Genomic DNA, 15,789 nt, shown 5'->3' with positions numbered 1-15,789 from the left:
CTTATTTGTATTCATATCATCGTTTAGAAGAAGAGTCCTTCTTCGCCGCCTACTTCTTATAGTTCATAGTGCATTCTCATGTTTTAGGATAGCGACTACCTCTCTCTTTCTTACTGAACCAGCCTTTCTTTTCTTTTTCTCTCTCTCTCTTTCTTAGGAAGGGAAGGAAGGGCAAACAAATATGTAGGTAATTACTTAAATGTAGGAGCAAATAAAAACAAAAAAAGTAACGACCAATGCAGGATTCGAACCTACGATCTCCCGCACCGGAAACGGATGCCTTACCACTAGGCCAATTGGCCGCCTTGTGTGATAAAGATTGCCGAAAAATGCACTGAGAGGATACGCGCACATCAGGAAGGGCATAAAGACACCAGCGTAGGAGAACTGTTTGTCGACCATGGAGAGTATTAGGAAAAGAGATGATGCAATCATGGTGCATCTGTCGCAGAATTACTATGCTTAATTTCTTTTTATTAGCTGAGGAACGAGAATGTTGTGCATGTCAGATTTTCTAAGTAACTTGAACTAGCCCTAAGATGGAGGACAAAGGACGAAATAAACCCCTTGAGGAAGGCAAATGGCCAGTTAACTTCTAGGGCAAGGTGCTCATGGAGCTAAAGTCAAAGGGAGATATAATCATCAGTGTTGTTTCTGAGCCCTTCCCCCCTTGCGCAACAGGGAGGCACAACCATGATCGTCGGGGAGATTCAACCACAATCAAGCATCGGAGCATTCCTGTCGGAGGGGAGAAAAGCCAGCCACCCCGTCAGGAGACAGCAAAACTTGAGCAGCATTCCCTGCCAGGGGTTTTATTATGGTCGCACGGGCAATTGAGGGACAAAACCCGAGGACGCCCCTTCATCCCAATTATGACAGAATGTCACCAAGGCGATCAGTCGAGGAAGCAATAAAGAAAGTAGACAATCCCTCGTGCTAGTCGCATTCCGGAAGACTCTTAATCGTCCTACTTGTTTTTCTTATTTTCGACTGTCGCTCGTCGGCACTTACTTTCTTTCAAAACCAACTTTCGACTATCTCGATACAGTCGACAACATGGTCAAGACGACTTACGCTCTGACGCTCTTTGCGGCTATCAGCTTAGCTGCTCCCGTTCCTAACCCTGATGGGAGCGGTAACTTGATCGGTGCTGGCGCTGATAGCAGTATTAACGAGCTGATCGGCAAACTTGTCCCTCGTAACACTGAGGACGGTTCGGTTGAACACAAGAATCTCATCGAGGAGATCCCCATCATTGGAGCTATGCTTGGAAACGTAAGTTCTTCCAATATTCGTTCACTATTGGCAAATGACCGACCGCGACAATAGAAGCATGATGTCAAGCGTGGTGACTCCGAATACAAGGCTGAGCACCGCAACCTCATCGATGATCTCCCAATCATTGGATCCCTCATTGGCAACGTATGTTGTTACATTCTCTTCTGACATACCACCAGACTGTATTTTCATGTATTGACTCAACATTGGCAATAGCAAAAGAGCAACAGACGTCGAGGCCTGGGTGGCGATGGACTGAGTGGCCTGCCACTCGTTGGTGGCCTTTTCGGCAAGGTGATTAATTGAAACAAGCAACTTTGATTTTAACTGGAAACGAAATGCTGACGCAGTACCAGCATAAGCACACTGGAGGCAACAATGGCATCTCTGAGACTAAACGAAGTGAGGGCCAGAACGAGGGTCAGAACGAGGGTCAGAATGAAGGCCAGAATTACGGACAGAACTGGGGTCAAAATGAAGGTCAGAATGAGGGCCAGAACGAGGGTCAGAATGAGGGTCAGAACGAGGGTCAGAATGAGGGTCAGAACGAAAAGCGTGACTTGGGCAGTCTCAGTAGCCTCCCTATTGTCGGCGATCTGTTTGGAAAGGTATACCTACCCCCGAAACGTAGAACATCAATCAAGCGAGGAACAAGAAATTGACAGTCAATCAGGAGCAGGGCAAGCCCTCGCACCAGGAGACTGATGCCCCAGCCAAGCACATCGACACTCGCCGGGATGGTGGCAATGCCAAGGGCGTCTTTGGCATCTTGCAGTCGCTGACCAGCGGTAACGTACGTGATAGGTCTGAGAACAAATTCAAACGATATCAAGATGCTAACACTGCTATTAGCCCACGACCCAAAGCCACAAGCGCGATGAGGATGACTTTACCCCATTCGAACCTCTGGGTGATGTTCTTGACGGTGCTGTTGACTCTGGCATGGCTGCCGAGGGCTCTGTTATGCCTGTAAGTTATTTTTTTCCCCTTCCCTGAGATCTGGCAACTGTCCAGCTATACACCGTACTCATAAGATGACAGACCCGCCGTGATGTATCTGCCGCTCCTAAGAGCAACTCGCCTCAGCAGAGTAACGAGCAGGGTGCTCAAAGCCAGAAGGGCAGTGAGAGCCAAAAGGGCAAGGAGGAGAAGCAGTCCAACAACCTTCTTGCTGAGCTAATGGGCCCTAAGGGCCTCGGCTCCATTAAGGGTAACGCTCACCACGGCATCGGCTTGTTCCCTGTACGTATCTCCTCACGCGAAAGCAGTATTCCGAATTAACCGTCTTAGATGCGCCGCGATACAAAGCAAAACGAGGCCCGTCAAGCCCCTCCCATCCAGGGCTCCACTCTGACAGACGTCTTGTTGCAAGGCGGTGCTCTTGGAAAGATCACCAAAATGCTCTCTCCTGGCACTCCCCAGAAGCCCCCAGGTGCCAGCGACCCCAAGGTTGCTGGCGATGGCAGCATCTCCGGTCCCCCCGATCCCGCTTCCGGTGCTGGTCCTCACTCTGGCCCTGGCCTTGATGCTGAGCAGGGACGTAATCCTGCCCCAGGTGCTTCCCAGTAAGCGGAATGTGCTGGTATCAAGTCATATTTATTTCTATTCTTTTCTTCAGTCAAACACACTGTTTTGACACTTCTATGAGGCGAGTCGAGCTGTCTGAATCAGCTTGGTGATGCGGAACGTTATTGAGTTGTTACTTATTGGTTTTTCGAACAATGTCAAATGCCATTCTTGATTAGACCATACAACGTAAATTGGAACAAAGCTTCTGTTATGCATAATTGACAGACAATTTCGTAGGTTGGACAAAGAAACCCGCAGGAAGACCTGCCTTGTAGTGAGACACGCAGACGAGGCTGCAGAGATTGGACACGCAAAAAGACAGAATAAATAAAAAAACGCCGGGAATCATAAATCGTGGCATCAGATGAACACCGGAAAATTCCGGTTCGGACCTCCCAGTTAAAGAGCGCCCTTGGGGTATCAGGTCATTAAACGCAAAAATCAAATCCAGAACAAACAGTCTGGATGTAAGACGCTCCAGTAATCATCAAGACCAAATTAGTCGGAGTCGTACATGTCGAAATCCTCCACTACGACGGTTGTTCCGAGAGCTTCCTTTCCCTCCCGGATCATAGCTTGCAATTGCTTGTTCAAGCGTTGAATGCTAGCATCTTCATCTCGTTCCTTGCGGCGCATCTTAGCAGCCTGTCGCTGCATATCCGTAGACGCAGGACCATCTCTCAATCTCGGAGATGGTGAGCCCTGACTTTTAGTTGGCGACTGAGGACCAGCATAAGAAGCCTTTTTAGTAAGCCTGGGCATGACAGCCGGCCGTCGGCGCGGACTGGAGACTTGGAAAGCCCGTCGTGATCGTAGAGAAGGACTAGGAAGATCGCTTCCACCCACAAAAGGATCCGCACTCTCAGGAACAACGACCCAGCTCCGATCGATTTCATCCTCGGGATATTGTCCCGGGACGGGTGTCGAGCAATATGGGTTGTTGTAGATCTCTTTCTCATTCGATGGGCTCGTCGAGGGCTGCCAGCTAGATTCGAGGGTTGTTGATGCAGGCATATCGTAGCCTTGGCCTCCTCCGGCGTAGAATCCGCGGAAAGCTCCCGTCCAGCACAAATCGAGGACCTTTCCAACAGCTTTGATCACGGTTCGCCCCCATCCAGTTGGTGTGGAGAGGCTCGGGCTATCGGCGCTCGGTGAAACGATGCACGAGTCGCGGCGGCTGCGCTTGCGACTGCTATTTTCGGCTTGAGTGACTGATTCATCGCCTGAATCGAAGCAAGGTGGGAGGAACGATTCACGGTATCGGTTTGGACGGTAATCCAGCTCAGCGGAGGTGAAGTTATTACCGCTTAGTGAGCGGTAGTTGTGGATCATGGGTGAGGTGAAACCAGACTCGAAATGAGATGGATATTTCTCTGTGTTTCGGCGAGGTCGCTTGCGACTAACTGAGATCGAATACAGTGATTCGGAGGCTGTAGAGGCGGGTACTTGAAAAAACTGCGACGGGGCATTTGAGAGGTCGAGTTTCGGGGGAGAGGCTTGGAAGATAGTATGCATGTCGGGCATTATGGGAAAAATCAAAAGAAGGAGAAAAAGATTAGATGAAAAAAGGAGGATATCTCTCTCCCAAAAAAGGGTTGAGTGTGCAAGGAGTAAAAAAATAGAAAGGAAGAAAGAAAGAAGAAAGAAAAACAGAGAGGCTGGTGGTCACTAGTAAGCCCTCCCTCTCTCTTTACTCCATTATCCTGCAAGGTATTGTTAACATAACTAGTCAACTTATGATCTTTCATTATTTCGGATTCTATTGGATTCTAAAATCAATTTGTAGATTGTTGTAGATTGAAATTAATCCTATAGACGTTGACTAGTCCATTCAACCCCAGCAGACTTCAATCCCTCATCACCATCAACAAGTACACACCATCCCTCGCCGCCCTCTCCATTATCTCCTGCAATCACCGCCTCAAAGTGACTATGAGCAAAATCCAGTACCTGATCGTCAAAAGTACCTGGCTGCAACCAGACTGCAGGAATCCCCACTGAGTGAGCTTCCTTTAGGACCTGGAGGGTTATAGCTGGTGGAGTTACCACTGAGAGGGAGGTCTGTTGGGGCGAGGGCAAACTAGCCGGTGAGGAGACCGTATCGTAAGCACGCGAGGGGAGGTTGATCTGCGCTGCTCTAGGATTGAGCGGTGTCACTGGTAGGGAATGTTGATGATACCAGGCGAGGACTTGTTATGGTCAGTCTTAGGGAAGTGAGATGTGCGTGTAATATTTTATTTCCTTACTCTTGTAGCCGAACTTGTGAGTGTCATTGCTTGCGCCCGCCACTGCAAAGCGGGGAGAAGAGAAGAACCGTTTGACTGCTGCTGTCATGGCTTTGATTTTTGGTTATTAAAGTGTAAGATAGAAATTTAATATTGGAAGGTGTTGGAACAAAGAAAGAGAATGCAAAAGTACAAACTATTCAGAGAATCACAGAACCCCATAACTAGAAGATGGCAAACCTCGGCAACGGCCGATGACGACTCTACACCCTTCCTTCGCGAATCTCCCATCTCCGACATTCGGACATTCGGCGCCCTCCTTATCTTGATTATTTCGACAATTTCTACAATTTCCCGCATGCCACCATTTCTCCCCCGCAAGCGTGTTTCCTCCGAGGACCCGCCCCCGGCCAAGCGCCAGGCCCGGCCCGATGCCCAAGCTCCAGCTCCAGCTCCCGCGCCAGCTCCGTTCCACCTCTCCGATTCCGAGTCCGATTCTAACTCATCTTTGAGCGACGCACCCGATGGACTTCTCGACAAGGACAATGCAGCTAAGGCGTCTGAGTCTGAAGATGAAGAGGAGGATGACGTCGACTGGGAGGATGCAATGGATACCAAAACTAGCGCAACGCCAACAGTTTCAGCCCCGGAACTCCAAGATCTAGAATTGACGCTAGATCAGAATGAAACGCACGTTTCTGATGTCCTGGATGGAAAAAAAGGGCCCAGCAAAATCGAACGTCAAATCCGGATTCAGACACATTGTATGCATGTTCAATGCTTGCTTTTCCATAATGCCATTCGTAACGCCTGGAGCAATGATGCCCAGACTCATGATATCCTACGGAAAAAGCTACCCGAAGGAATCCACAAAGAAGTCAAAAAATGGCGGATCGCCTCTGGCCTGGAACTTCCAGAGCCCAAACCAGAGCCACCCAAGAGTAAAAAGAAAGGCAAAAAGGCCCAGAGGAATAAGGATTGGAGCGCCGATTCAGAGCGCCTTGAGCCGGGCAAACCGGATATGAGTCGTGGTGATCCAATCATTACTCTAATCAAAGTGCTTGTTGCCTACTGGAGAAAGCAGTTCCGCATCACGGCGCCTGGGTTGCGAAAGTACGGCTATAGGCCAGTCTCTGCCCTTGAAACTGCAATTACTGACTTCCGTGAGGAGCCACATGATCCACAGCGCCATGGTGAGCGTATCGCTAGTCTGGAGGAGTTCCGCGCAACCGCCGACGCTATGCAGGGCTCGCGGGATGTCGGTGCGCAGCTCTTCACGGCCCTTGTTCGGGCCCTAGGCATCGAGGCTAGACTTGTTGCTAGTCTCCAACCACTAGGCTTTGGTTGGACCAAGGGAGAGACCTACACACCCTCTAAGGCAGAATCAGATAAAAAGGAGCCCAACACTGAAATGGATTCTGAAACGTCCGAGCCGGAGACTGATGCAGCGGATAGCAAGCTGCCAGTGAAGAATACAAAAAAACAGTTTGATAAGGATCTGCCATTCCCAATCTATTGGACTGAAGTTGCGTCACCCGTTACAAACGAGATCATTTCTGTTGATCCGCTTGTGCTTTCCAATCCCGTGGCGCCATTTGCGAACACAGATCTACAAGCAAACTTCGAGCCACGAGGTGCAAAGGCAGATCGAGCAAAACAAGTCATTTGCTATGTCGTTGCTCATTCAGCAGATGGTACTGCAAAAGAAGTAACAACAAGATATCTGAAACGGCGAACCTGGCCCGGCAAAACGAAGGGATTCCGGATCCCCCTGGAAAAAGTTCCTATCGGCCCAAAGGGCCATTACATCGCATTTGACTGGTTTGGTATGGTGATGCGTGGCTATCAGCGAGCCCGAAAGAGCAAAACAGCCGTCGACAAGCTCGAGGAAGCCCGAGATCTCCTACCCAATCAACCAGAAAAGAAGAAAACCACCTCAGCGAACGACACACTCCAAAGCCTACGCACATCAACTGAATTTGTTTTAGAGCGCTTCCTCCGCCGCGAAGAAGCCCTTCGCCCGGGTGCCGAATCTGTGCGAACCTTCACAGCAGGCAAAGGCGCCCGCGCCAAAGAAGAACCCGTCTTTCGACGCGAAGACGTGCTGAAATGCCTTTCCGCTGAAAGCTGGCACAAAGAAGGTCGTCAGACTGTGCCAGGCGCCATACCACTGAAGCATGTTCCCATTCGTGCTGTTACACTCATGCGCAAACGTGAAGTCGACGAGATGCAGCGCCAGACTGGCGAGAAACCCCTCCAAGGCCTTTATTCCCGTGACCAGACGGAATATATAATCCCGCCGCCTATCCAAAATGGTCGAATTCCGAAAAACGAGTACGGTAACATCGACTGTTTCGTCCCTAGTATGGTTCCGGCTGGTGCTACGCATGTTCCTCTACCGGGTACCGTGCGGGTCTGTAAAAAGCTTGGAATTGACTATGCGGAGGCTGTGACTGGGTTTGAGTTCGGGTCGAAAATGGCAGTTCCTGTTATTCAGGGTGTTGTTGTTGCTGCCGAGAATGAGTCGTTGCTTCGGGATGCGTGGCAGGTTGAGGCTGCTGAGAAGCGGAAGAGGGAGGAACTAAAGGCCGAGAAGAAGATTCTGCAGACCTGGCGTAAGTTCTTGTTCGGACTAAGGATTATGGAGCGTGTGAGGGATGAATATGGTGGTCGGGATCCGAATGCTGATCGTGAGCGCGATGCGCATAATCCATTTGCTGTCCAGAAGAAGAAGAAGGAAGATGATGAGCCTCAAGGAGAGGAAGGTGAAGATGAAGAGATGGACGGTGCGGAGGCTTACAATCCCGTTGATCATGGCGGTGGCTTTCTTCTGCCTGGTCATGAAGACGACGCGGATGATGGGTTGATTGTCGAGCACCACGATCAGCAGCAGAGTCCTGCAGGCCCGTCTCAGATGCATCTGAACTCCGATGCTGAGGAACTGGACTCGGGATCCCCTACCGGAGAATCACTGCCCATATCCATTGCATCGGATTCGGGTGAAGAAGATGACGAGGATGAAAACGGAGACTCAGAACCTGAATACGCACCTCGTCCAACGCGACGCAGGGCTCGGGGTCGCGGATGAGAGTATCTACGAAACATTATGTGTGGATCTTCTGTCGATGGTTTATCAATCGATGTATTTTATCAAGATACCAATTTTGTGTACATTTATGTGACCCAATAAATCTTCGAAGTATTCGCGCAGCCCTATCTATAATTATGGTCCATCATTTTCATACTTCACTGGTAAGAACGCAATTTGATTCCGCGCAATGTTGCTCGGTAATGAATAGTATTGGCTCTCTTCCAAGGTTCATGTCAGTTAGTGTTGTTCTTTCAATGGCTGAGACATAATAAACTCCCAAGTCTTTGTCTTCTGTCTATGTATCTGTGCAATCGAAGTATCATGAACACTGATTGTAAAGCATCACAAATCAGAGATGACGCGATTTCATCGCATCAAGACTTCAGCTTCTTCACGCCGCTCAACATTGCCTGCGCAAAGGTTCCCCTTACCCCCGCTGTCTCAACAGTGACTATTCCATGAATGGTAGAGCCCCTTGGCGATGAGACGCTTTCTCTGAATCCAGCCGGGTCTTCGCCCTAGCGGAATAGCTCAGCCATACCCAGCATGCTTTGGGCTGCCATTTGCAGGGCGTCTGATCTCCTAATTCCCTCCATCACGGATCCATCAAGAATGCCATCCAGGCCAACTGATAGAATCGCCATTGATGATCCAACCAACATAGAACCCACGTCAAACAAATCTGCATCTAGCTCCTTGACATCTCCAACTGTCCTAAATATCCACACCAGAGTTTCGTGCAAGTGAGCTGGAAGCTCGGGGTTTTTCTCAATGATAGTCATAGACTTCCGGATCCGAGCTGCCATGTTTGGCATGGCCCGAACAACGCAAGGCCTGGTCGTAACCTGACAGTCTTGAGTGATACAGTTCTCAAGGACTAGAGGTGTTTTCCCTCCTAGGACGCTAATTACGAATTTTCCGGCGAGTGCTTCTTTCACGCCAGTCTCGCCCAGGATTCTCTCCGCCATATGAGGCTTGAATCCCAATAAAATGATGTCTGCCTCTTGCATAAACTCTTTGTTATGACTCTGTTCGACACGCAATCTGAGTGCATCATTTCGAAATTTGTTTCGGATTCGACCCGCAGAGCCTTCACTGTTTGTGCTAACCAGGAAGCGTGAAATAGGTGACGATGAGTCATTTTCAGTCGCTTCTAGCAATCCCTCCAGGATTGCGGTTCCCATGTTTCCTATCTTTTCTTAGCTTTTGTTCGGTCCATGGATGATTTTGAGCAAGTACCGCATCCGATAAATGCAATTGTCTGGCCCGTGGTAGACATTGTGGCAAGGGTCTGGCTTCTTCAATTGGGAGAAAGTATCAGATTGAGAAGAAGGATTGTGGTTGGAATAAAGATATTGATAGGGGTTTAACTTTCCCACAATGGTTCCGCGATCCCCGCAATCAAGTGTATTTCTAAGCCGACATCGGGATATCGGGAAGCTCACTGCCTGTCAAAGTAAATACAGCAAGTAGATCATACTCTGTCTCTCTTTCTAAATCTCTCTCCACAATGTAGATCTGTTCCCTCTTCGCCGTCAGGTTACGAATCATTTTCTTATTCCAAGAATACCGAGATAGACGACCTGATTCTACTCTGGTCTCAGTCAGTTCTATCAACGCTCTATATATCATCAAAGCTGGTATCTTAAGCCGTATATTAATCAATGCCTTACCGAAAATTCAAGTACGGCATTTCACGTATTCATATCCAGCGTGTAAACTATGCATTTGAACTTTTGATCACGGGCCATTACCTAAATCGTGGAGCAGCCGAAGGTGATTCAACACCTCCCCAATCGAAACTCTCATCGTGATCATCCAAAGCAAAACTTTCATCCTCATATGAGGGGCTCACATGCACAGCCGGCGAGGAAATCGGACTAAGCGCTACACGAGGCCTAGATTTGAAAACACTAGCGTACTCGGCGTCTTCCTCGAAGAGCTGATCCTGCGGTGTTGAGGCGCGAGAGATCTCATCGATCGAACGACCTGATGCTTTGCGCGGTGTCACAAATTGATTGACCGGGAAAGAAGGTCTGGGTCTACGGCGTTGTCCAGATGGCTCGTCATGTTGGGGCGGAAGGAGGGACATCGACTTGCGAGTGCGCTCGACTAGGGTGTGCGGGCGCTTGATAGGTTCTTGAGTTGGCTCCTCTTCTGACGCGGAGAGGTCTGGAGAGAGACGGACAATGGGAGGGGATGGATGGACTATCTCTAGTTCTGGTTCTGTTTCTGATCCAGTTTCAGACTCCGAGGCAGCCTGGGGCTCTAGGTGGGACTCTGGAAGGTCCAAATTTGGCAGAGGACTTGGGGCATAGTGGTCGTCTTCTGCCACTGTTGGCGGCGAGTGGCCAATCTCTGCCAAACGTCCAATTTGGGGTTGGGCATCCATCTTCACTGCGGGCGTTGGTCTTCCAGGATTGCGACAGGAATTTCCGTTGATCCGGGTGAGGGCTTCATTTACAGATGACAAGAGAAATTTGTCCGCCCCTTTCAACACCCGCCCACGATCTCCAGGCTGGCGCACAGTTTTGGCTATACTGGCGACTGTAAGAGTCTGGTGCTCCCGGAACACCATGGCAGCTTCCTTAGGCGATGTTGTAACCACGTTCACGGATTTTTCACCCAAAAGAGTCTTGTTATACTCATGCCACTTGCGGAGTCGAGTCCGTTGCAGCAAGACCCGGGCCTCCAGGTCAAGGACTAAGTCTTGCTTAAGCCCGTTGTTAATATTACCATCTGCCGAGTCGGTCGCTCGTGACAAGGCCTTTGAGAAAGGGAGCTCCAGGAAAGCGTCGGTGCTACTTTCTGACCCACCTTCAAGGAGTGCGGTGGCCCATTTTTCATTTCCCAGCCATCTGGTTTGAAGCTCACGAACCAAATACTCGGGATCACCCTGCAAATCACCAGGTTCATTCGGCTCCTTGTTCGCACGTTCGGTCAGGTCGACCTTTTTGTCGTCTAGGAGCTGTGAAAAACGATCATAATCAACTCGAACGCGGGCATGGCGTTCACCCGCAGTAGCAAGGGATGCTTGATGGACGAGAATGAGGGGCAATAGATTTTGATAGTCCGTCGGTGTCATGGCAGTAGCAGTCGCCAATTTCATGGCGGGGTTCCAAAGCATCTCATCCGCAGGCATGGCCACAAGTTTACGGAGAACAGTGGTAGAGAAGCCAGCGAGTAACTCCTCGAATTTCTCGCCTTTGCAATCATCCAGCATAGTTTTGCGGATAATGATTTCTCGTCCCAGATCACCATTCTTCTTCAGTTCGCCGAGGCATCGGAATAACGCCGCGCGGAGGTTGACAGACTGTAGAGGCTCCAATGGGGGAAAGAAGGGCCGGAGTTTCTAAGGGACGTCAGTAGGTTCCAGAAGCTGGCGATAGGATTTTCATACATTTTGGGCACCTTCCGGATCCCAAATGGCATAGAGATGGTACAGTGACCATTCTACCAAGCGGGTTCGTTGTCGTTGGTTTTGGGATGACGGGGATAATGTGCGAAGCGATATACCGGGCCAGTCCTCGCGCTGATCCAGATGAAGCAACTTGAGATTATTTAAAAACACATCGAGATGCGAGGGACTTGGCCAGTCCAGGGGTTTTGGTCGAACAGACCTAGTTGCAGCCATTCTGTGTCGAGGGAGACTTTAGTAAACAGACGGCGGAGAGTAAAGATAGATAACGGGGGTTTGCATTGTTTGCAGCGCCTATCAGTCCCTCTTTCTTTTGTTTTTTCCCTTTCTCTTCTTTGATTGTTGTCTGTTTCTCTCCAAGTCATTCATTTTCTTTCTACTCCTTCAGTCATGGGCTCCGAGGAATCTTTGTGGACCCCTGAGTCCGGTAAGCCTCAAATGTCTCTTTATCGAGCCCAACAATGCTAATTCCTGCAGTGCTCTCTACCCTCCCCCACCCAATTGAGGAGAACTCTACATCACCCGTTCCTTTCTTCCACTTGATCGAGCGTCTCAAGACCACTAAGCGCGAAGGCTGGCGCCGCTTCGGAATCAACGGCGAATCCATTTCCGACCACATGTACCGCATGTCGATCATGACGATGATGGCCCCGCCGTCTCTTGCAACCAAGATCAACATCCCGCACTGCACAAAGATGGCCCTTATTCATGACATGGCTGAAGCCCTTGTCGGCGATATTACACCGGTCGATTACCACATCACCAAGGCCGAGAAGGCCCGTCGTGAAGGCGCTGTCATGGACTATATCACGAAGACCCTCCTCGGCAAGGTTCCTGGGGGCACACTTTCAGGCGCAGAGATTAAGAGCGTCTTCGAAGAATACGAGGAGGATGTAACTCTGGAAGCCCATTTTGTCCACGATATCGACAAGATGGAGCTGCTTTTGCAGATGGTGGAGTATGAGCGCTCTAACAAGGTCGACCTCACTGAGTTCACCCATGTTGCATCTCGCATTCGCTTGCCTGAGATTCAAGCTTGGGCTGCGGAAATCATTGCAGAAAGACGCAAGCAAGAGTAAGACTGCATGTGCTGGGGGGAGGGAGTTATCGGGGAGCGGTTACCCTGGTGCCATAATCTTGGAACCCCTTGTGTTTTTGGCGTTTATTTCCTCATTCTTATTCTTTTGAACATTTCTTTCGGTGAATTAGATACCATACAGAACGAGTTACGAAATACATGACTCTACCAAACATGGGTTGGGTTTATTACGACAGCTGTCGGTTTATTTGTCTTTAAACGTGTCTGAACCCAAGAGAGAATATAGCAGCTAGAGGTATTAACCGTTATTGTGTTTGCTCTACTTTGGGGTTATTGAAGTGGACTATAGACAGCGGCTAGACCAGTGCTTCGAATGGCTTGCTGGTGAGCCAATGTGAAAGAGAAGACCTTTGTTGCAGATAGATACCTAGGTATATATTTTTACCTTGACCTTATCCACGATCCTAATATCTCACAGCGATAGAGCTCCAAATCAATCAATTGGCTCAATCTCCATCTCCCTCGCCAGTAACTCAGCCTCTGCCCTCATCTCATCTTCACCTCTGGGATGTCTGTTATCATTATCCACAACTGGGAATCTAGACCTCCTTGAACCCGATCCACCTTTAGCCTCGACCCCATCCCCCACAGCAGCTCCAGCGCCAGCATCAAACGCCCTCCCTAAATCCCCTTCGTCGCCATCAAGCAAATCATAAATCGCATCTGTGCCACCGTGGTGATCTAAGTCCGACGGCTTGCGCGGGATGATGTGTGCATGGACATGGGGCACACTCTGGCCGGCATGCACGCCGTCCTGCACGGCAATGTTCAAGCTCGAGGCTCCATAGACGCGCTCGACCATGCGGCCTACCCGGCGCACTGTCAGGAACAGGTCACTCGTCTCTGCGGGTGTGAGGTCTGTCACTCGGGGGACGACGCGCCGCGGCGAAACGAGGACATGGCCTGGAAGGATCGGTTTGAGGTTTACCAAAGCGAATGAGAGGGGTGTTGAATGGAAAACCTGGTGTCTGGTGTGAGTAAATTGTTTGTCTAGGGTGTTGTGGTTTGGGTTCAGGTCTGCTGTCGTGTGCTTGGTGTTGGATGAGACATGTGGTGTAGAGGGTGGTGTACCTGTGGTGTGACGATGAATGAACCGAAGTATACTGGCGCCGAAGCTCCTTTAAGAGCTGACATCTTCAAGGAATCGGGTGTGGAATATTGAGGTAAAGTGAAACCGGTTGTCGAATGATGTCGATGAACTGATAAGAGCTTATCGGGCGATCTGGGAAATTTGGAGCTAAACTCCGTACTCCGCGCACTGAGTTACGCATGACCGACAGCTCTTTCTCCGATCTATTGCTTACAATGTAGGTATTTTGAATCAATGCTGTTCTACACTGCCTCATCTCATATGTGTGGAAACATCAAGAGAATGGGTAATGGGTATCATCGACATTGGTCATAAACAATATCCTAAACTATATTACAAAAAGAGTATCTAACAAAAGGTAATTGCGACATAGTATCCCTGATCAAAACCAGGGCCGTAAACGAGACGAGAAAACATTGAAACAATTCAGAATCATCATAGAGTGACATGGACCGGAATATTCGAAATCAAGTCAAAATTAAGACTCTTCTTTCTCCAGGTCGGGCTTGGTATCCGAAGCAGAAGAAGCACCCTCTTGCTCCGGTCTGATCTTCGTTTCAGCATCTTCAGAAGGCGGCGCCTCATTTGGAATACCAGTAGCAGCAGCCTCTAGAGCCTCCTCCGTCTTGCTATCCTCTGGGTTCTCGGGATCCGGCTGTCCCACCATTTGGGGCTCTTCGGGTGTTTCAGATGATTGCTTCGCAGCTTCTTGCAGTGCCTGTTCCTGAGGCTCCGGTGTCTCCTCGGTCTCAATTTCCTCCTTAGACTGCACAATTGAATCATCAGATGGAACTCCCTCCTGAGCGGCTGTGTCTTCAGTGACAGCCGGAACGACGGTATTGGTGGGAACTTCAATCACAGAAACAGGGCGTGAATCTGGGGACTGTGCAAGGGCTTTACTCAAAGGCGATGGATCCTCCAGGCTCTCTTCCAGATCCTCTGCGCCTTCGGTGATTGTTGTGACCCGGGATCCGGTTGAGGGACTGTGCTTGTGGCGACGGGTAGTTGCTGCAGTGCCGAGTTTAGCATCACCGAAGGGATCCTCATCCTTGCGCAGGATGGTCCGACGTTTGTCATCAGTGGGTTCTTCCTCAGGCTGAACCGCATCAGGGCCCTCAGCTTCAGGAGGAATCGTGTAGTTGTCCTGCGGGATCAAACTGTACGAGTCGCAGACGGTCTTGAAGAAAACATAGAGACCATCATGGCCTTCCACCTCCCAAAACACATCACGGTGCTGGAACCATGCATGCGCAAAAATGCGGTAAAGACGGCGGAAGATGTTGGTCAGATGTCTCATACTGGCCTGGGGGCCTCCGGCACCCTCGGAGCCCAAGGTGAGTCGGCTGGGGAAATATTTCGGCGATGTGAGAGTGTTTGTAGCCCAATCCAGGGTGTGACAGCAGTAGTCAATGGCACAGCAAGATTTAGGTGGGTCATGCACCGCGCAAAGATACTGCCACTCTGATGCACGCATTTCGGGGCAAGTTTGCGACGAGCAGGGCGGGCTTTCGGCGAAAAAGGCGATGATTAGGTTATTAACTTTCATAGTAAGAAAGCGACACAATTCATATAGCCAGAGCGATCGGTCAACTCCTTCTGGAGGCTCTGCTAGCTGTATCGCAACCTGGCGATTAATTGGGACCACCGTGTCAGATCCTTCGGGCTTGGTAAAGTGGTGGTATAGGGCTTTGAGGTGTTCCTGGAGCTGGAAAGGAGAATCAAGCTGTTTTTTGTCAGTATATGCCACCAAAAAGAACACAAATCTAGTGAAGCGCAACTCACCTGCGAAAGGGGAATAAGCGGCGGACCAAATGCCATATCGGTAGCTCTGGTCCCAGGCCGGATTCTGCGCGTCGAGCCGTCATCTTCCCCCATCGCAGTAGCTAATAGCTCTGCATCATTTGAGTCGCTGAGTGATGGCGACTGAGGCCCAAATTGGACCTCAGTCAGAGGAGGAGGGCTAGGAAGCCGCGGGGAGCTGGACGGAGAGACTCCCGCAGCGGTCATGGTAGAATAAGG

The 15,789-nt window shown here is 49.9% G+C and overlaps 9 protein-coding genes across 9 annotated transcripts; 3 read left to right on the top strand and 6 right to left on the bottom strand.

Annotated features, from left to right (window-relative positions):
• Positions 1 to 1,056: 1,056 nt before the first annotated feature.
• Positions 1,057 to 2,847, top strand: N7529_000257 (uncharacterized protein; the record flags this gene model as incomplete). The annotated part of the gene is made up of 8 exons (XM_057235788.1): positions 1,057 to 1,275; positions 1,330 to 1,422; positions 1,495 to 1,572; positions 1,635 to 1,886; positions 1,952 to 2,071; positions 2,131 to 2,247; positions 2,320 to 2,520; positions 2,569 to 2,847. 8 exons carry the CDS (start codon positions 1,057 to 1,059, stop codon positions 2,845 to 2,847), a joined length of 1,359 nt encoding a protein of 452 aa, XP_057102591.1.
• Positions 2,848 to 3,345: 498 nt separating this feature from the next.
• Positions 3,346 to 4,371, bottom strand: N7529_000256 (uncharacterized protein; the record flags this gene model as incomplete). Its single annotated transcript, XM_057235787.1, has 1 exon — positions 3,346 to 4,371. The coding sequence occupies one exon, from the start codon at positions 4,369 to 4,371 to the stop codon at positions 3,346 to 3,348; it is 1,026 nt and encodes a 341-aa protein (XP_057102590.1).
• Positions 4,372 to 4,656: 285 nt separating this feature from the next.
• Positions 4,657 to 5,181, bottom strand: N7529_000255 (CoA-binding protein; the record flags this gene model as incomplete). The annotated part of the gene is made up of 2 exons (XM_057235786.1): positions 4,657 to 5,036; positions 5,094 to 5,181. 2 exons carry the CDS (start codon positions 5,179 to 5,181, stop codon positions 4,657 to 4,659), a joined length of 468 nt encoding a protein of 155 aa, XP_057102589.1.
• Positions 5,182 to 5,253: 72 nt separating this feature from the next.
• Positions 5,254 to 8,160, top strand: N7529_000254 (Rad4 family protein; the record flags this gene model as incomplete). The annotated part of the gene is made up of 1 exon (XM_057235785.1): positions 5,254 to 8,160. One exon carries the CDS (start codon positions 5,254 to 5,256, stop codon positions 8,158 to 8,160), a length of 2,907 nt encoding a protein of 968 aa, XP_057102588.1.
• Positions 8,161 to 8,681: 521 nt separating this feature from the next.
• Positions 8,682 to 9,347, bottom strand: N7529_000253 (uncharacterized protein; the record flags this gene model as incomplete). The annotated part of the gene is made up of 1 exon (XM_057235784.1): positions 8,682 to 9,347. One exon carries the CDS (start codon positions 9,345 to 9,347, stop codon positions 8,682 to 8,684), a length of 666 nt encoding a protein of 221 aa, XP_057102587.1.
• A 566-nt stretch (positions 9,348 to 9,913) lies between these two features.
• On the bottom strand, positions 9,914 to 11,797 carry N7529_000252 (uncharacterized protein; the record flags this gene model as incomplete). Its single annotated transcript, XM_057235783.1, has 2 exons — positions 9,914 to 11,515; positions 11,564 to 11,797. 2 exons carry the CDS (start codon positions 11,795 to 11,797, stop codon positions 9,914 to 9,916), a joined length of 1,836 nt encoding a protein of 611 aa, XP_057102586.1.
• A 174-nt stretch (positions 11,798 to 11,971) lies between these two features.
• N7529_000251 (HD domain-containing protein) lies at positions 11,972 to 12,660 on the top strand (the record flags this gene model as incomplete). Its single annotated transcript, XM_057235782.1, has 2 exons — positions 11,972 to 12,008; positions 12,059 to 12,660. 2 exons carry the CDS (start codon positions 11,972 to 11,974, stop codon positions 12,658 to 12,660), a joined length of 639 nt encoding a protein of 212 aa, XP_057102585.1.
• A 453-nt stretch (positions 12,661 to 13,113) lies between these two features.
• N7529_000250 (HIT family protein) lies at positions 13,114 to 13,814 on the bottom strand (the record flags this gene model as incomplete). Its single annotated transcript, XM_057235781.1, has 2 exons — positions 13,114 to 13,641; positions 13,752 to 13,814. 2 exons carry the CDS (start codon positions 13,812 to 13,814, stop codon positions 13,114 to 13,116), a joined length of 591 nt encoding a protein of 196 aa, XP_057102584.1.
• Positions 13,815 to 14,248: 434 nt separating this feature from the next.
• Positions 14,249 to 15,777, bottom strand: N7529_000249 (Mob1 family protein; the record flags this gene model as incomplete). The annotated part of the gene is made up of 2 exons (XM_057235780.1): positions 14,249 to 15,493; positions 15,553 to 15,777. The coding sequence occupies 2 exons, from the start codon at positions 15,775 to 15,777 to the stop codon at positions 14,249 to 14,251; spliced, it is 1,470 nt and encodes a 489-aa protein (XP_057102583.1).
• Positions 15,778 to 15,789: the final 12 nt, after the last annotated feature.

Source organism: Penicillium soppii (genome assembly GCF_028829465.1).
Source record: "Penicillium soppii strain IBT 18220 chromosome Unknown utg000001l, whole genome shotgun sequence".
Taxonomy (NCBI): Eukaryota; Fungi; Ascomycota; class Eurotiomycetes; order Eurotiales; family Aspergillaceae; genus Penicillium; species Penicillium soppii.
The sequence above is the reverse complement of the archived record's forward strand: the minus strand, read 5'-3'. Positions and strand labels throughout refer to the sequence as shown.